The 21274-nt window shown below is 38.7% G+C and overlaps 1 protein-coding gene across 13 annotated transcripts in view; it reads left to right on the top strand.

The window, feature by feature from the left end:
• LOC135731522 (adhesion G protein-coupled receptor L3) overlaps positions 1–21274 on the top strand; it is a 235137-nt gene that overhangs the window by 46855 nt on the left and 167008 nt on the right. For all 13 annotated transcript variants that reach the window (XM_065249565.2, XM_065249552.2, XM_065249559.2 and 10 more), the window contains exon 2: positions 20037–20185. In XM_065249565.2, coding sequence (XP_065105637.2) covers positions 20131–20185 — 55 coding nt within the window. In that variant the 5' untranslated portion in view covers positions 20037–20130. The remainder of the gene's footprint in view (positions 1–20036; positions 20186–21274) is intronic.

The following is a 21274-nucleotide window of genomic DNA, read 5'->3' as shown; positions in this document are numbered from 1 at the left end:
GCGAATGACGGTGGTATTGGAACCTACTATCCAAAAATAAACAAAACAAGGCATGCTTGGAAAAATGGAGACATGACTGCGTGTAGTCACAATGGGCAAGTTATTAATTAACTAGCAGTGCAGCTTTTAATTGCCAAACTGAGTGCACAGAAGAAGGAATGCAGAGTTTTTGATGAAGGCACTAGCATTAAGGACATTGGGACGACGTCAAGCCATATATGGGATATGGTAAATACATCATCAGCTGATACAACTAGATGATCAGTCACCTGGGTTTAATGTTTGCTATGGCAGAATTTAAATTAGGACCTGAGGGAGGGGTCTAGCAGACAATTTTTTAAAAGTACGTGTGGACTCTTCAGACCCTTGCAATGTTTGAAAAATGGACATACTTTGGCCTTAAGGCATACGGTAGCTACAACATAGGTAAGACGCAAAAGTATAAATCAGGCTTTACTTTGTCCGAGGTTAATTTGCTATGCAAATATAAGTATAATGTCTTTATTAGGAAAAGTGCTGGGAGCCATAGCTCATACAAATCATTTTCCACCTATACACCATTTTGTGTCTGTGCGTGTGTGTGTGTGTGTGGGGGGGGGGGGGTATTATGACCACATCATTTGGTTGAGCTACTGTAAACCTCAAATCAACCATCTCATTCACAGCCCTTAAAGTGCTTAGACAAACATTGTCTCTTCTCCTATCTTCATCCTCTGGTTTAATCTGACAGAGGTTATATTGCTCATTTTGTTTCGTTGCTTGCACAATGAGAGTAAAGTTCTTTAGTAAAGTGTGAAGGGGTGGTGTGTCATTTTCACATTTTTACAATTTGTAAAGTGGTGAACTTGTATAAGACTCCCCATCATATGAAGCATTGCTACGTGGTGGTTTATATGTTTGTGTATTTACAGTGCACTGTTTGGTGGTTTTAAGGATCTTCTGGGTCAGTGTTTATTGGCCAAATTTAAAAATACAAAACTTACTAACTGTCTCTATCGACATGCAATGTTTCAGAATTGTGAAAACTAGTAACTTGGTAAGCACTTCTTGTATTAATGATTATGCATCAACTTTTTTGACCGATTCCGATTTTGTTGTTGTTGGTGCGTCCTGCCGATGCGGTTTTTTGACGATTCAGATGTTTTTGTTGTTGGTGCGTCCTGCCGATGCCGTTTTTTGACGATTCAGATTTTTTTGTTGTTGGTGCGTCCTGCTGAATTTTTTGACGATTCAGGCTTGCTGACATAATGTCCAAATATCAGTTGTGAAACTGATTGCTGCTTGTGTATCACCTTGTAACTGGCTGCGTGTGTGATAAGAAGTGAGATTAAACAACTCAGGAAACACGGCATAAAAAAATACCTAATCGATATTGTGTATTTGGGCTGAGGAAGTTTATAAGATTTCTGAAGCCTCTGCCTGGAGAACAGCTGGTCATCCAGAGCAGAGTCCTACACCCAGGTGGGTAAACCGGTGGAATAATATCAACATATAATTTGCAGTGCGGATGCGGGGCAGGAATCAATATAGGCACGGCAGACTGCTAGTCTAAAACCCAAGACCATTTTGACTTGTTTCTGCAGAAAGGGAGTTTTATTCGGATCATGGAATTAAATGAATGCTGCTGTTGGATAACTGGTCGGGTGGTGCTTCCACTGCTAGTGTGCGTATGGCTGTGACGTTATTGCTTGCAACAAAAGGAGTGGCTTGGAATCGGAATGTCCTAAGACTGATGGTCTCTGGACAGTTAATCGGTGCATGTCTTCTATTAACCCTCTGGGGTCCGACCATTTTGGGACACTGTCAGAGGTTCTGACATGCTCTTACATTTGGTCTTTTTTCAGTTGCTTTCAAACATAATAATGGCAAGTGTCTTATACCACTGTGTTCAGCACAAACTGGGCTAAAATATTATATGAGCTACATGTATGTACATGGTTGTATTTTTGAGAGAAAAAGGTTTATGCGTGGTTTTTAAAAAAGCAAAAATTTTACATCACTGATATAAGTTAACAAAACTCATACTAAACATGTTTTAACAAGACTTTCCTGAACAGAATCTAGTAGTCTAGAGTTTTTTCTTTAAAATTATGTGAAAATCATCCTGCCTACTGATTCACATAAACCAATATATTGATTTAGAAATTGTAAGACACTTTTTGTTTAGAGTGGCCATATGCGAGAAGGATTGATTGACAGCTAGCAAACAAAGGCTCGCATAATGAGCTGCATAATGAGCTGCATAATGAGGCAGGAGGGAACTACAGTAAAGAATGTGAGGACAAATGTATACATGTTTGTTTGAGGTTTATTAAGAAGTTAACAATATAATCAAAATAGAAATGAAGGTCAGTGGGACATTCTCAGTTTATTTGGGAACACACCCTATTCAAAAACTTAACTTGTATAAGAAACTGATAAACAACAGAGCTGTAAACTTCATGTGGCTCATGTTACCATATAACTTTATGTCCAAAAAGTGTGAATACGTTTTTCCACTTCATAGTTTTGTACTGATGAGAGGGATGCAGACCTGTAAGAGAGTTATGAACAGCTGTCAGCATAAATTGTCCACAGAAATACCCATACATACATAACTGATGGGTAAATGATAGCACTATATTCAGATAAACTATCATAAACTAAACTAGTATCTTAGATAAACATCTGCAATGATTAGTTATATAAAAAGCTGTTTTCAGATGACTGTTTTCAGATGCCCATCCCCTTATCGTCTAGCTTCTGTTTTAAACGCGTTTCTGTAAGCGAGTATGAACTTTAAAAACACATGGCATATGTCCATGTGCGCGAGCTCGCGTCTCCGTGGAAACAACGCGGAGCTCATAATAAAACAGTGTCGCGTGTAAAGCGCAATGTATGGAATGCGTTGCATGTAAACAATATCATATTACAGCAGATCCCCCAGTGCAGCATTTCTCAAAGTTGCCATGAAGGATACGAAAGTGAACAACTGTGTCTAACACTGTACAGCATGTATCAATGAAATCCGCCATTACGTGAAATCACGCGCCCTCGTTTGTAAACAATGCGAAAGTTTTTAAATCCGAAGCGTGCAGTCTGCTGAGGTTGCTTGTGTAGGCTGAACTGCACAAGCCATAACATATTACATGATAGCAAATATAAATGAAGACAAATGACTTACAGTTTCTTCAGGAATATATCCTCCTCCATTGTGTCTTCCATCGTTCTTCTTCTTAGGTAACGTTAAAGATAAACACTTCTCTTCCTCAATGTTCAGACATAAATGAAGATATTCCTCACGTGTGTGTATAAAGTTTATAATCCAAACATGCGGTAAAGTCTTAAAATCTGATAAAACGTTACGCTTTGTTTATTATTGTTGGAACTGTTGGTCTCTTCATTACCATGTCAACAGCTTGAGGGCGTGACCACATTAGAGATAATGAGCTCAGCCAGGAAAAACGGTACTCTCTTTACTTCAACGCAGATTATATAAACAGGAAATATTTGTTTTTGATTATAATTAGCTTGTTTAAAAGTAGACATTTCAGGCTTTCTTTGGATATGTGTATCATGGTTGTGTGACGAGTATTCGCGGAGTTTCAACAGATTTTTGTAACGTGTTTTGAGAGACAGCTGGCGGAGACAGAAATGTCTGAATGTGCACCCTGTTTATTTTCTTGATTTGACAAAAACACAAAGATCTCTTGTTATTGTGAATGTACACTAATTAAAGAGGACCCTTCAGAGTTTCAAATGATGTCAAACACGTAAGTGTTTGATTATTAATGATGGAGTATTTTAAGTTGATTCTGCTATGATAAGGAGAAAACACGTCAAAACGCGTCCACGCGTTTTTGGACCCTTGGGGGTTAATGCATCCATATGACAAATTGCTGAATTGTTTCATAATCTTTGTAAGTCGCTTAAGATAAAAGCGTCTACTAAATGTAAATGTAAAGGAGCTCCACTGCAACATCTCTGATATTCTGGTCCTATTGTATGCTTCGGTTTACCTTTGTATTTTTTAAAACTTTTGTCCCGGACGAGCCCCCATAACTGTAAGGTACATTTTTCTGCAGAATACTCTTAACGGTCTTCTACAACCAGGTGCAGCAACTCTTTTTCCTTACAGTACCAAGAGAGCCAAATAAATGACACACACACACACACTCAAAGGTACATCTCAGTTGATTCTCAGTTTATTATGTGACAAGCAGACACTTATATGTGTGATCATAGCCTTGAGAACTGGCAAAAATGGTATAGATGAAGAGAACACTCTGTTCAGCACAAATCGTCGAGTTATTTTATGTTTGTAGCCTTCCACTGTTAAATCAGAAGAGCCTCGTCAACATTAATATTTTGCATCAGTGAAAAATCATTCAATAATTAAGAAAAGTTATTGCACAGCTCTCTTTAACACACCTTGGTTGAGCGAGAGTTTTACGATGTTAGCGGTGCAAAGCTTCAGTACCCGTTCTCTAAAGCGTTATGTGCATTCACCTGTAAAGATTTAGATGTAAAAACATGACCTGACCTTTCAAGTACCAGGCTCTGTAAAATGTCAAGGCAAGCTCAGAGTTAAACAGAGAAAAGTTGATGTGGCATTCCGGTATATATTTGTAGTAAAACCATACTATATTTGAACGGAAACTAAAAATGGTCATCGGCTCACTAACAACACGCTTTATAGTACTGAAGTATCACTATGAACAATTTTTATGAGGGTTGTGCAAACACTGCACCAATCTTTTGAAATATTCAATGCTTGGCATAGATTGTTTAGGGGCGATACTGTTTCATAATAGCGTCTGGTTGTTAACACCTCTTGTAAAATAATATTACTCATGTTTGTGGCTTCAGAGTGACACTTTGCGGCTGAGAGTTTAATGAGCTGTCAACAGGCCTGAAATTCGCTTGATTTGGCCGCCGGACCGGATCACAGTGTTCCTGTTTGAAAATGATGCTTTGGGAACATTTTAATTGGGTTGATTTTACTCAACCATTTCAGAAAGTTCAGAAAATCATTCTCACTGTAATTTTTTGAGGTGGAGACATAATGACTTCTCCATCCTTGCGAGAAACAACTATAGTTCAACAAGTCACCGTTGATTTGCTGGTCTTCAAGTCTTCACACAGATGGCAAGCAGAACATCTCAGGTTTCTTTTCAGCATCTTAGAAATGTACCCATCTTAACCAACAAAGGTTACTAATTGCTGTATCTACTTCTTCAAAATCAAGCAAATCTTTCCATGTCTTCCAAATCTTATGATTGTTTGCCAATCTTAGCTGGTAAGGTTGGTCTACAGGAATGTTTTAGAAGGGTTTGGGGCACTTGTTAGCTAGTCAGGCAACTAGACATTGGTGGTTAAAGTGGTCAGAGGGGTTTAGTTTGTCTGTTTGAGTTATTGTGGGAAAAGCAGAGAATGCTGAGAAACTCTTCTCATCCCACTACATCATTATTCTGCTGGAGAGCTACTTGGCGCAAGGACAAAATTTAGCATAATTTATGCATGACTGTTGTCGGTTTGCTGAAAAACGGCTCTGATTTTAGCATCACGCGCGGCAAAGCCTCTCCAGAGATCTGGCTAAAAGAGAAGTTGTTTAGAAGTTTATGAGCATATCTGCATGCGTTATTATGCACCGGCCAAGCGCGAACGGGACGGAGGCTTTATATCCCGCTTCTATGCCTCTGCTCTCCGAGTTGCGCTCTTTACAATCTTGCCGTAGATGAAAAGATGAAAATATTACTCAATAAAAGCCTGCGAGAGGAAAGAGCCGCATACGGCCGTGGATTGCTTTGAATTTGAATGGAGAAGATGTTATTCAGGCAGTGGGCCGTGTTCCCTGTAGACCATCAAAGGATGGTTTTATAAAGCAGAAGAGAAAGGCCGGCTAAGAAGCAGAAAAGGGAATAGGAGATATAGTGCTTTTGTGTGTGTTGGTGAATATACAGGTAAAATAACTGCCTTTGAAGTGTTCCTCTATTCTCCTCTACAATTATTTATTGACCTTTCCGAGCCAAACTTATCGCACCTTACGCTGTCCTCTCCTCGTTGCCATGGAGACGGCAAACTTCCGGTTACCATGACTCCCTTGGTAATCTCGTTCATAGTCAGTAATTGCACTTTCACAACTTGTGATTATTGAACATTGCCATTGAGTTTTAGACTTTTGATGTCTGATCGCTAATAGCCAATATATACGGACAACACAGCAAATCTATACAGCAGCAGCAGCAAATAGATTCTTAAATGAAATAATTTCTAGTATCGCAAGACTGATATGGAAATATTTAAACATCCAATAAAAATGACACAAATGAGAACCATTAGGATGCTTGATATTAATTTCTAGTGTTAATTTGATACATTTATAGTGAGGAAATGTCTCATTGGCTCTTGAATATGAACATTACAATAGACAATGCTCTCCTATATTATTCATTTTCTGCCCCTCTCTCTCTCTTCTCTCTGTCTCACTTACTGTCTCTGTGATTAATGACTGTACTTCTCGAAGGGTAGTCGTTGTCTACAGATTTTTTTAATCAGACAGAATCACTGTGGTTTGAAATTGTTGCATACAGAGATAGTGAAAACCTGAGTTGGCGAATTCTAGAAAATTTCACTTGCCCATCTAGTCTTAAAAAATGTATGATTGATCAACACTATTTTTTTCCTATCTTCCTGGTCTTATAGATTCATCACATATACTGTATGTATAACAGTCAACTCTTTGGTTAAATTTTAACACGTTAATGATCACGTCAGTGTATTTAGTCCTGGCAGGACTGTAGTATGATTGGAATCAATTCTCCAAAAGTCAAGGTGGGGCAGACTATGAAAACGTTTTCCAATCTTATACAAAAGCCCTATTTGGACTGTAATTGTTTTGTGTGGGACATAAGGTATTTTCATCATTTACAGGGGGTAGTCAGTGATTTTATTGCTGTCAGAATGTCAGTGTTTTTCTCTGACCACCTGCGTAAAAATCCCCGTTCGAATTACCTACCGTTTTTTGATGAACACCAAGGGCCCTATCTTGCACCCAGCGCAATTGACTTTGTCAGTGACGCATGTATCATTCGTATTTTGCGCCGGCGCACAGCGGGGTTTTTCCCTCCACAGATGCACGTCAGCAAACTAGGGAATGAACTTGCGCTCCCTGGGCGGTTCAGCGCAAAAAGGAGGCGTGTTGCGGCGCAAACCATCTCTTATGCTATTTTGCAGTTTCAAAAAACAATTGCGCTACTAACCAAAAAAAACTAGCCTAAAGTCAGTGGCGCGTTGCGCGTGGTTCATTATGCTATTTTAAGGGCGCATGCTTGACCATAATGTATAGCGTGCACAACGCGCATACACTTTGCTTATCTAATCTACACAGATGCAACAGTTATTTTTGCAAATCATAAATTGTTACACTTAAAAATATTAATACACGAGATAAGGGGAATCATAGTGGTGAGCATTGTGGTGATAGTTTTTATTTATTCTCATGCAAATAACGATTAAAATATTTTCATAACTTTGTTGTGTGGCTGTATTACGTTTATTTTATGTAAATAATAGTTAAAATGTTTTCATAAGAAACCTTAATGTATATGAACTTGATTTGTAAGAGTACTTTGGGGTTGGACCTTGCTTGCGTTTCTTGGGTCCGATTTCAAAGCCCCCAAACCCTTTCAGCGGTAAGGGTGGACGCAGCGAAGTCCTCTGCTGGCGTCAAGTCCTGAGGCAGATCCACCTCCCGTTACACGGCGTGCCCGATTTATGCTGGCAAGCGTGGGATTCCCCCGTACAAGGACGTCGGTCTCCTCGGCTGTGAACCGCTCCTGGCGTGCGCCTGGTAAATCCGTCATAATAATAGCAACCCGCCATGGAACTTGCGCCCTTGAGTTTAAAGGGAATGTTGGCTAGCGTTCTGATTGGTTTATTTGACGTTACGCCCAAACCACACCTATGAATAATGAACCTACTTCAGACCAACCCCTTATTGATTTGCGCCCGGCGCAAGAGTTATTTCTCACGCCGGGAAAATAGCAACAGCGCCCAAGATCCGCCCACAAACTCACTTGCGCGTTGCGCTTCGCACTTGCGTTTCAGATCGTTAAAATAGAGCCCCAAGTCTTGTGGTAGTTGGTTATTGCTGCCCGAATCCAGATGCTTGATTTCATAAAAGGGATCAATGCAAAATCAAGGCGTGCAAAGACTTATAAAGATATATTTTTATAGACATCCTCATGAGAAACAATTACTGTCTGAATAGGGCTTAACTTGACATGCCAGTTCCACAAATGATCATTTGTTCATACATGCTGTATGCGATTGAAAATAACATGACATTGAAAATTCTGCAAACGTGGAGCGATCACAAAGAGAATTGTTACAATTTTTTTTTGAAATGATTAAACTGATTATCCTGCAAAAAAATATGTCACTTTGAATACTTCTGACCATCCAGCCAATGTACTGTATGCCATGTAAATCGTGATGCTGCTGGAATGTTATGGCACAATATAGAGATCTAGGCAGGTGGAGTTGGGGCTGGAGGTGGGTTACTGTTAGAGCTCTGATCATTGTCATTGGCTTTAAATGACCTGAAAATCCAATCAAGTTGGCTGGCTGGCGGATCGCAAGACTAGGAAATATCTCCCCGTGCCTCTAGAGTTTCATGACTGAACTAGGTCATGTAATTAAGGCAGAAAATGAATTCATGTGAAGATTCTTTCTGATTTCTATTACATAAATGGACTACCATTACTTTAACCAGCAGTTTTTTTATTGTAACCACAAAGAAGAAAAAGATAAGTTTTCATAATGAAAGTGCACAAGGCACAGAACCATGAAATGCAGTTTTAGTTATTGAATAAAGGTTCAAATTAAAATAAGTTTTAACTTTATGGTACAGCAGTGAGTGTTGTGTTGCTCTCTCTCTCTTTCTAACTCCTTCCAACTCTCTGTCTCTCTTCTGGTCCTCTGGGGCAAAAGCAATAACATCTTCTCCTGACGGACATATTGAGCAATAAACTCTCACACCTGCAGTCGTGTGTTTCTCACACTCATCCTCTGAGAGGACGGATCAGGTTATAGAGATATGGTGGACAGATGGAGGCAGAGACGTGTCTGCCTGTGCTGAATAACCGACAGCTGACATCCTGCATGGGCCGCTGCGGTCTATATCACATGATAGAGGACCAGGGATTGGACGCTAGCAGTTATTGAGGACTCGGCAGCCAATCAGACGGCATGCGGGGAGGACCATATTGTCCCCTCAGCAGGAAGTAATTCAGCAAGACAAACTGAGTGAAGTGTGCGTATCAGGTGTGTTTCCATCAACAGCTGTTTTACTGGAAAACTCCTTCAGTTTCTTAGCAGGTGGCATTATTATTGTGAGAAAGTACATGGAGATCAAACAACAGAAGATACACGGCTGATCAGTCTTGCCGGTTAAAGGCAAACATAAAAGGGGCGCGCACACCAAAGCATTTAAATATGAAAATGCCAGACAGACGCGGACTGTAGGCGCTTGCTAGCTTTTTTCAGCTGAGCGCTTTGGTTGCTAGCATATTTCTGCTTTGTTAATCAAGCTAGAATGATGCGCTGGTTGGTTGTTGTGATATTTGTCCCGCCCTTCCTACACTTTGATGGGCCAAGTGAGAAGTGACATTGACGAGCCGAGCATTTACCTGAAGTTAAACATTTTTCAACTCTTGGCACTCAGGCTGGAAAAATGCTAAGTGGTGGCGCTCAGTGCGGACAAAATCACATCCATTTATTTTCAGTCAGAAAGAATGAGGGTGAAAAAATAAGATGGAATGAAAGAAAGTTGTTCATTTGTTTGTTTCTGTCTGCGGTCGTTTGTTCGTTCGTTTGTTTCTGTCTGTGGTTGAATGTAGAATATACAAAGTAAGTGATGCAGAACAGGCAAATGTCTTCAGCGGAGAAATCAAAACACAACTCTTGTAGATTTGCAAACACACTGGGCGTGTGTGACCTGTGTGAACTATGTAACTAGACAAACAGTGTCAGAGTTATTAATTTTGCTTTGTTTTCTTTCTATGTGTGTTTGTTACCCTAAACATTTGCTTACACAAATTGAAGATAAGATTGTGTTCGACGGTGATACTAATGGAATTATGGAAAATTATCATTCATTAGAAGACCTCTCTCACAATATGTTTCACACCACAACACACTAGCATGAACAATATTATTATTTGTACAGTATACACACAATCGATTATACTGAAGGTCTGGTAACCATGGCCATTTTGATTGGCCAAGGACCGCACAAGAGTCCATTTGACTGACACATAAAGAAACCAATCACATTTTGCTTTGTGATGCATCATGTTTAGGGGCGTGGAGATGTCTCCGCAATAACAGATTTTATGCCGTTAACCTCGCATACATAGATCAGACGGATTTGTGTTGTTTCCAGACGGACCATTAAAGAACGCGACACACACGTTTCCCAGAAATTCAACCAATCAGAGGATGACTTCGAAGCTGCCAAGTTTTTCTAGTTAAGTGTGCCGAAAGCAGAACTATACTTCAAGTAAAATTTGTGCAGATTTTTGTGTTAGGATTCAAGTGTATATTTATTCTGGTATCTGGAGAACTGGCCATTTGTTCATTAATGTTTTTTCTTGCAAAACCACATTTGCATTTTCTGTACTGACAGTACTTCAGTACTTACAAAGGTGCTAAAAGAACACCGACAAAACATGCAAAATACCTTAAAACAGATGCAAAGAAACACCAATCATAAGTATGCAAAGAATAACCACCTGAGATGGTTTGTCCTTGCTGGTTTTGGGTGGTTCAAACAGAACACAAATGAGATTATTTGTTACAACTGAAGCTATCAAAATTCGCAATGTGCGAAAGAAAGAGAGACCGGTCTGATCACTGACAGGAGTTATAGCACAGCTGTCTTTACAAGACCCATGATATGAGATATCAGTCCTGTTCGTTCCTTATAGGATGAGAGAGAGAGAAACTGAGCGAGAGAGATATTCGGGTTATTCAGTACAGTGGGACCATTATATTCACACTCCCATCTGATAGCATTTGTGTTACAGGATTGTGTTACTGTGTGTGTGTGAACGGGTCTCATCCTAATGAAAGCTTTTGTCGGCCCACAGAGCTCACTGTTCCAAGCAACACACACCTTGATGGTTATCATGATATCTGTCCTACACACACACACACACAGATAACACGTTTAATGATGTCCAGATAAGAGTTCTGTCCCAGCAGTCTCGCAAACTCATGCTTGTCCTCCACGATTGTCCTCTTTTTGTGTCATTGCTTGAACATCTGATTTCCACCGATGTGTGTGATGTTCATCTCTGTGCTTTACCGGCAGTCTTTAGACAGCACCGACCTGCAGTTTAATTCAGGAACATGTTTTCACCCACAACTAAGTGCGTTTACATGCACAGAATAAGCGGATAATTAACAAAAATCTGCTAACATGCAAACGTGTTTACATGAGTTTTGGAGATTTGTCAGGTTTCTCACAGGCATTGACTTTACCGCTTATAGTACGTCTAGTCATTCAAAAAGCCGGCAGGAAATCTTAAGCTTTACTGTAGTATCTCTACACATGTCGGCAGAAACTGTAAATGTAAAATAAACTTTATTTTTGCAGTTTCTCTGCCAACTGCACAAGTCGAGTGTGGACTTTTCAAGCATTGCTATACACTTACTTCCATTTATATTTTACATACACATGCACAAAACTGCGAAAAAGCCAGTTAAGGTGTTTTACATCAGGTGCTGATCAGTTTTTGGTTACGCATTTATGGGCTTCCCGAATACAGGAAAACCGCTTTGTGCATTACCATCACCAGCCAATCAGATGGGACATGACAATTTTTGACCGCTATTTTTGTGCAATAAACACACTGCAAAAAATGACTTTCTTACTTAGTATTTTTGTTTTGTTTTCAGTACAAATATCTGAAACTTCTTAAATCTGAATGTATTTTCGTCATGAGCAAAATTAAAAGAAAATATATCTAGTTTTTAGACAAAAAATATAATATTTAAGTGAATTTGTGGATAAAGAAAAAAAACTTTGCTTAAAAATGTTCTTACACTGCAAAAATTATTTTCAAGAAAAAAAAAATCTTAGTATTTTTGTCTTGTTTTCAGTAAAAATAGTTTTTAGACCAAATATATAAAATTTAAGTGATTTTGTGCATAAAACAAGCAAAAAATCTGCCAATGTGCAGTGAATTTAGTGTGTAAGAAAAATGTTCAAGATTTTTTGCTTACCCCAGTGGCAGATTTTTTTCTTGTTTTATCTACAAAATCACTTAAATTTGATATATTTGGAAGCCCATAAATGCGTAAGCAAAAACTGATCAGGACAGGTGGTTTTGCATTGCATGTAAACACTTTAACTGGCTTTTTCGCAGTTTTGTGCATGTGCGTGTAAAATATAAATGGAAGTAAGTGTATAGCAATGCTTGAAAAGTCCACACTCGACTTGTGCAGTTTGCAGTTAGGGTCGTTTTGCTCATCAAGAAATAGCATCTTTATTTAAGAATTTTGAGATATTTTTACTGAAAACAAGACAAAAATACTACTTCTTGAAAATATTTTTTTTTTGCAGTGTACCCAATTGGCAGATTTTTTGCTTGTTTTAAGCACAAAGTTACTTACATTGTACTTATTTTCTTAGGTCATTTTGCTCATGAAGAAAATGCATCTTAATTTAAGAATTTTTAGATATTTGTACTAAAAACAAGACACAAATACTAAGTAAGAAAGTCATTTTTTTGCAGTGAAACTCTGGTTATTTTGTCCCACTTAAGCCATAGTCAAATACCGTGAGATTGTCACAAAAGCAGGTCACGTAAATTAGCATTTTTGTTAGCATGTGTGTTTATTAATGTCTAATAAAAATGTTGATATGTAGCATTTCCGTGTGCCAGGAGCGAGTTGTTTATCAGATCGTTTTTAATTCTCATCTGAATGCGTTTGCGTTGTCGAGCATATGTCGACTCTAGAGTTTGTGACCTTAAATGTTATCCGGTGGTAATTTTAAGTTGAAGAAGATCCAAAGCTAGCATCAGAGCTAATGAGCGTGTTTGTGCACGGTTGCATCCTCGGTTTGGCAGCGGTCCGATACGGATGGGAATTTAATTTGGTTTAACGGGGAGGAAATGATTTTGCTTTGAAGGGCGAGAGTGAGAGAGAAAGAAGCGGGAATGAAATAGTTTGGTAAAATCACTCGAGAGGTGTAACTGGATGTGATAATTTTCTGAAAAATCTCACCCTCATTTATAGACGGTACTGAAACGTCCTAAACCACAGCTAACAATGTGCTGCCACTTCTCGGTGTGCGTGTGTGACTTTAAGTGTCATATTTTTCAAGTGTGTGGATTCACAGCTCTCTCTCACTTTCTCTCTTTTGTGGCGTTCACTGGTGTTTGTGTGTGTGCGTGCGCGTGCGTGCGCGTCTCTATTTCTGAATCGCACTGAAAGTCTGTGACAGTTGTGGTTTAGTCGGCGAGCAAAAAGCCCAATGCACCAGCTGACGACAGGGAATCTGGGTACAAAAAGGCCAGCGATTGCGCTGACACTGGGGATTCAAGCCTCATCTGCTGCTCTGCATATCCCAGCATGCCTCTCTCTGCTCTGATTGGCCGTTCTCTCGCATTATTGAGAAGATACACACACACATGCCAACGTTTCTGCATTTTGCTGACAAAACCGTCTTATTGTGTGTGTCTCTACAAGGCTTGCTATACTTGGTAGGGCCGTGATTTTGTCCTCAAATATTGTAAGAGGAAAGCTTTAGTGATGAACAGTATTTGAAATATTAACATAGTAAATATTATATATTTTGTTTTTTATAGATTTTAATGTTATATAGTTTTAATTTTTTGACGCTTTTGGGTTAACTGAATACATTTTTTGCATGCGCTGGGCAGTATTGCAGTACCGTTACTGTGAAATAAAATGTTAACCGTAACAGATTTTTCTATTTCGTGTAGACACCTTATTCAGTCCGCCTCCATGTTGATTCCAAACTGATGTTGTGAGGGATGGACGTCAAGAGCGTGTGCTTTAAACCTATTGTTTTGTATCAGGATGCTGGTCATTTAGCCATCAAAACACAGAAAATACACATTTCCACAGGACAAAGAACCTCAGAAATCATGGATTGTTAAAATGAGAAGGCACATATGGCCTAATTTTGATATAAGAGCAGCGCAATGTGTACATAAAATCTGTTTTGTTATTAGCTTGTTGACTAATACTAATTTCTAATGTTGTAAGCACGCATAATTTTCTTTAAAACACTAATATAGTCCTATAACTAACTACATATCTCCAATTCATACAGATTACAAAAACCGCAAGGTCTCCGGTAAGTTTTTTAAGCACATTGAGTGGAATCATCAGAAGCTGGATTAATTTCTAACTAAATAACATTTATACACAACTTTGGAGGTTCATATGGGGTTTGACCTCTAACAATACTTGCACAACCAACTATCACGTACATAGCTTGTTATCAAGTCAATCACACGTTAATAAGTCTTGAAAAAAACATAACGGAGAAAATACAAGAGACATACTCTTAAGTGCCATTCACATTATCACGATAACTATAAAAAATTATAGTTTTGAAAAATGTTTTATATTAAAGAGAATAGCGGAGTTCACACCACAACTTTAACAATAAAGATACAATGAACGATATTGTTGGGATCACTTTCTGAGCGTTTTTTTTCCCCATTTGATGAACAATAAACCATTGACTGCCAATCAAATCTATTTGAACTACGTGATGCTTTATTCCTATCACACTGACTACGCCAAAAGGTAAGATATTAGATTACACAAACTATTAGATTCACTGTTTAAAGTTACGCGAAATGTAGCGTGTTGGGGATATCTGCTGTGACGTAAGCAATTGCAATGGTTTTTATTATAAGAAATATCTAATATTAGTAAATGCCATTAAAGGGTTAGTTCGGCCAAAAATGATATTAAACCCATGATTTACTCACCCCCAAGCTGTCCGAGTTGCATATTTTAATCTTTTTTTAGACAAACACATTTTCGGATATTTTTAAAAATGTTTTAGATCTTTCAGTTGATTAAATGTAATGTTACGGGGTCCACGACCTTCAAGTCCAAAAAAAGTGCATCCATCCTTCACAAAATAAATCCAAACGGCTCCAGGATGATAAACAAAGGTCTTCTGAGGGTAATATGCGCGGTGTTGTAGAAATATCCATATTTAAAACTTTATTAATGAAAATAAATACCTTCCGGTAGCGCCACCATCTTAGACTCCTCTGTATTCAGGAGAGAGTACTGTATTAGCGTAGTGTACGCACTTTTCTTAGTGACGTATGACAAATTCGGAGGGCGGGGGCACAGAGCAGCAGCAGAGAAACCTCCGTAGGCTGCGTAAGCTCTCACCCTGAATGCGGACGCGACTAAGATGGCGGCGCTACCGGAAGGTAGTTATTTACGTTAATAAAGTTTTAAATATGGATATTTCTACAACAACACCGCGCGGATTACCCTCAGAAGACCTTTGTTTATCATCCTGGAGCCGTTTGGATTTATTTTGTGAAGGATGGACGCACTTTTTTGGACTTGAAGGTCGTGGACCCCGTAACATTACATTTAATCAACTGAAAGATCTAAACATTATCTAAAATATCCGAAAATGTGTTTGTCTAAAAAACGATGGACGTATGCAACTCGGACAGCTTGGGGGTGAGTAAATCATGGGTTTAATATCATTTTTGGCCGAACTATCCCTTTAACAGCATCTTGCTTTGTGCGAGTGCCTTGCGCGTGAGCGAATTAGTAGGGGTGTAACGATTAACCGTGCAAATGCACGTTTTCCCAATGAATGAATTTGAATAAATTACAGTGAAATCTTGGCACATCCGAACGCCAGGGGGCGCTCCGGGCAGAAACTCCCTTTTGTGCCACAGAAGAAGTAGCATTACAAACGCTATTCCAGGAAATGTCTACAGGAATATTTATATCACTGTTCTTCAAATTGTTTCAGGTATTTTCATGATAATAAAGAATATTTTTAATGATTTTTATTTAACAAGTGTTGCTTTTAAATGCACGTTATAAACGACTCCGACTCATAATGATTTTAGATTGATAAGGACTTCCTACTGACAAAATGCCGTAGTACACGCACAAGCTGTGCATGAAACAAAGAATCGCAGCCTTGCGATTCAGAATCAATTTCAGACAGGCATTTTTAATGGGACACGCGATTTAGTCGTTACATCCCTACGAAGAGCATAAATGTACTGTTATTATGTGTATGCTAATATAGTTATCATTATAATGTGAACAGCCCTTTATGATATGCAAACTGAAGATGTATACTTAGTTGTTGTCATAAAATATTGTATTGTTGCACTATATTTGTGTTTTAAAGAAAAGTAAACATGCTTACAACACGAGAAAACAGCGATTAGCCAACAGGCTAATAACAAAATAGATATTATGTACACAATGTGCTGATCTCATCTCAAAATTAGGTTATATGTTTGTTTTCATTTCAACAATCCATGATTTCTGAGGTTCTTTGTCCTGTGGGAGTTTGAAAATGATGTATGATCTGTGTTTTGTGGCTGAATGACCAGCTTCCCGGTACAAAACAATAGGTTAAAAGCTCACGCTCTGGATGTTAATGCCTCACAGCATCAGTTTGGAACCAACATGGCCGTGTAATTAGGGGTGTGACGGTCATTATATAACCGTGAGACCGACGGTTATAGTTGAACACCGTCATTAGAACTCTATAACCGCCAAAACCGTGTTATTTAAATATTTTTTAAAACATTTTTTATCATAAAGAATTTTTAAATACTATTTAAAACAATTGTTAACAGTCTGTGTTACACGCCCCCTCACGTTCTCACGCAGTGAAAAATACAGAGCGGAGCAGACACTGACAACGCGCTGACATACAGGACAGACCAGGTTACTTTTCGGTTACTTTTGAGATTTAACATATTAAACAAAGTCTCACCTTTCCAATCATCTCTTCCTTCTAGTTAATTTATAGCATCAAATAAACATGAATGACCATGAGAAGGAATGTTGTTTTAACCGCGGAAAGGCGTCAGTACACTCCGCTTTTCAAGTTCAAATCCTCCCATGCTAATCTACTAACTCTCTTGAACACACATTCACTGCTAGTTGTCTTGCTATTAATTTTAAAGAAACGTAGAGCAAGTAGCTAATCAGTGTCTAGTTTATTCAAACGCCGGGTGAGCACTGTGCAGCGCGTCTGCGGAGAGCGTTTGCTGCGCGTGGCCATTGTGCTTTTACACCGGCTGCGTTTAATAACAATCTCAAGTTCATATTACTTTCTTTTACCTGCATTTATGAGCAAAACCTCTTCAATACGCTTTTAATCCACATTGTTTTCGTGCTGTTCTGGTCCGTGTAATGACAGATATAGACACAATTACAGACATAAAAAGCCCAATGCACAAATCTGTTTCTCTGAAGATTATTAAGATAGATGATAGATAGAGGATTAATTTATGCTGGGCAGAGAGTAGCAGCACAGTCTTCTGGCAACAGTGTTTTTTTTATATTTCATTGCTTTCTGTTAAATTGTTCAAAGTTATTACTGTTTATTACACGGCTCTCTGGAATGCTTGATTCTGATTGGTCAGTTGAGACATTTGCAGGTTCGTTCTTTTCGAATAATAACCGCTCCAAAATAATAACGCATAGCCGGACTACTTTTACGAGTAAGATCGCTCCGCGCCAATAAAGATCAATAAAGATTACTGTCTGTTTGGCGCCATCTTGTGACAAACACTGGACAACCACGACAAGACACAGAGAGTTTACTGAGACTGAACTTGACAAAATAGAGCATGACAGCTACGAAGCCAACACACAAAAAAATACAGAATGGGCATTAAAACTTCTCAAAGACTGGCTAAAAGAGAAAAAAATGGAGACAAGTATGAAGCAGAGGATCTTAATAAGGTATTACGATCATTTTATGCATCTGTGCAAAGTTTCGCGGAAGGATAAAAATGTTAATTTAAAACAAATATGCCAATAAAATGTTTCAAATTCATATTCATGTCCAGTTTTTTTCTTATGTGACAAGTAGCCGTGTAATAAGCGGGATAATGTAGAGTCAGCCGGTAGTTATCGGGAAATAAGCCCCTTCAGTGTGATACAAGACCCTCCGCTTCGCGTCGGGTCCTGATCACACTGTCGGGGCTTATTTCCCGATAACTACCGGCTGCCTCTACATTATCCCTTACTTAAAACACACTTTGCATCACATTCATGATTTTATGGTAAAATTACACTTTCCCGTCAATCCACGAGCATTTAAACGAGCAAAACGCCCCCCACAGACGGTTATGTGATGAACCGTCACATTTGACTCACGTCATAACCGTCATCACCAATTCTGAAACCGGCACACCCCTACGTGTAATTTAAATAAGTGTCCGTGTCCAACTCAGCACACCTCCATATTAGTGTGAGTGTGATGGAGATATGTAAAATAATCCACATATAACAATTGAACGAGTAATATATCATAATATTGTATTCTTATGTATACTATGTATCTTCTATAGTCTACTGGTAAATAGCTGATTTAAAACAAGATCCTGTATATCAAGATATTTTCACCTTAACTTGCTCATATTTTAAAACTGTAGTAAAAAAAACATAAAAGCTGAAAAACACGTATAGCGTGAAATATATAGTTACTGTGAAATAAAATTCACCGTAAAACTAATTTCGTGAAATAGTTTTTTGCTCATACCGCCCACCCTTAATGGTGGTTAAGGAATAAAAATAGCAGTCTTTCTTATTTTCACGTCACCCGACCTCCCTGTGCGTCGGTATTTGGTTTTCCTCATTCGAATCCCTCTTGAGATTTCAGGCCTGAAGAATCCGTAAACATCAGCACCTATTCATATCCGCTGCGGCGAGCCGAGCGCTCTGGAATACCGCAAGAGCCTTTATCAGTCTGATCCCAGGAGCTCGACGCCACAGAACAACAGAATTCCAGAGGAAAGAAAACCGAGCGGGTGAGGAGGGGTGAGAGAGAGAGAGAGAGAGAGGCGTTGAAAGTCTTGCAGTGAATTTATCTACCCAACATTATGTGGCTGTGAAGGTCTGAATGCATCTCTGCCCTGCTTTAATAAAACACACGTGAGAGCAGAAATACGTGACTGGGCGCTTTGATCATATTTTGTTTTTTTTCGACCTACGAGTCCTAATTAACACTACAGGAAACGTGCAATGCATCATGGGAGTCCTCACCTCTGTTCCCAAGCAAATGCGCAGTTAATCATTTAGTATTTTACAAGCTAATGCAAGTATGTTGACCTGAAAGACTGTGTACTTTCTGTTTGACATTTGATGAGTAAAAAGGTCCTTATCACGTTGACTTTTGACCCTGGCCTATCCATCAGCTGTCTAAAACAATCGCTTGTTTGTTTTTGTTCAAGAGTGTTAAAGAGTTTATCGCAGGTCACATCAATACATTGAGTTTACTATGGGGGAATGATAAAGTAATGCTATCAGTAGTGTTAGCGCATCTAAGACTTCAATTCAACAGCCTTATCAATCTCTGTGTGGTGAGATTATGAAAGGAAGTTTCTTTGCATTTAGTTTAAGTATGTCAGACTTGTGGATATCTATAAACTAGTGTGCTACTAGTTGAAACACATTTTCTGTACTTCCACCAATACGAATCAATGATATTGATGACATCATTCTGCACTGTAGCTGCTTCTGCATTCCAAGCTATGAGGTAAACTCGATGCCATTGGCTATTTAAAAAGGGGGAGGGGTCAACCACTACGTCTCACCCTTTCCTGTTTCAGTGGAAATTACGTCAAAGAACAAAGGTGCACATTTCAAGGCACTTCAGTGATATTATTAAGTAAATTTGGTTTTAATAATGCGTAAACTTTTTTATTATCGACTAAAAAACCCTCAGCATTTGAACTCTGCTAATCTACCATTTTTCTTTGTCTTCATAGGTGACTTTATAGTAAGAACCACTTGCACCTGGCCAGCCATAGCAAGAGAAGGAGCAACACTCATATTACCCAATCCAGGACAAGGGGTGGGGCCATGGGGCTTTTACGAGTGCTGCTATTTGCCAGTTTGCTTGGCCCTGTAACTCTGGGTGAGTCTTTAACGCTTGCGTGTCAAACATCCAATTTTAAATGTCATAATTGCGCCCTTATAGTGTATAACAGGAACGATGAGCTATTTGAAGGCTGATTTCATACAGTAATGACTAACATAATCTCTCCATTAGTGAAGTGTACTGTATAATAGACAATTATCACTTAAATGCTTGAAGTCATTTTCTTGTTTGCGAACATGATGAACTGTACTGTACAAAAACACAAACTGCTTTTATTCGCTAAAGAAATATTATTCAGTTTTTCATGCACCACACAGAGAGGGCAGAGCAATATTTGATGTGTACGGTTTATTTGTCACCACAATGTTAACTAGGATCCACCGGTACTAAATTTCAGTGCCAACACTGATCTTCAATTACTTACGCCCTGGGTATAGTCTGTCTTTTACGCATATGCGAGTGTACACGCACAGACGAACGCACAGACTTGCAAAGCATATTTCATTTGACTCTACACGTGTGCTCATTTTCGAAGCATGCGAATTGCGACAACTGCAATATCTCTTATCGCCTACATACTACTTTACGTGTTAGGGGTGTCGCAAATAATCTTTTGCAGAATAAAAGTTTTTGTTTACATTATGTGGGTGCACTCACTGTGTATAATAATTACATAAAAATACACACACACGCACACACACACACACACACACACACACACACACACACACACACACACACACACACACACACACACACACACACACACACACACACACACAAACATGCATGTATATATTTAACTCATTCCTCGCCAGCCTCTTTTTTTTTTTTTAAAAGGTGCATTTTTTGTGCTTTTCACAAAAGTTTCACAAAATGCCTTCCAGGAAAAGAATTCTATAAATATATAAACATACAAATATCTCAAATTAAAGAATGGACTCTCTGCTTATAAACAAACAAACAAAATGGAAAAATTCATTTGTTTTCTTTTGATCACCTTTCAAATATGGGTAGGTTTCTTTAAAAAATACCAAATATTGAGCAATAATTGCATTTTTGTAAAGGACTTTTGTTAGAGATCAGATTCAGAATGATGGTCAAGAGTTTACAATGTTGTTGAAT

The sequence above is a fragment of the Paramisgurnus dabryanus genome, chromosome 2 (genome assembly GCF_030506205.2).
Source record: "Paramisgurnus dabryanus chromosome 2, PD_genome_1.1, whole genome shotgun sequence".
Lineage (NCBI taxonomy): Eukaryota > Metazoa > Chordata > Actinopteri > Cypriniformes > Cobitidae > Paramisgurnus > Paramisgurnus dabryanus.
This window is presented reverse-complemented; position numbering and strand designations above follow the sequence as displayed.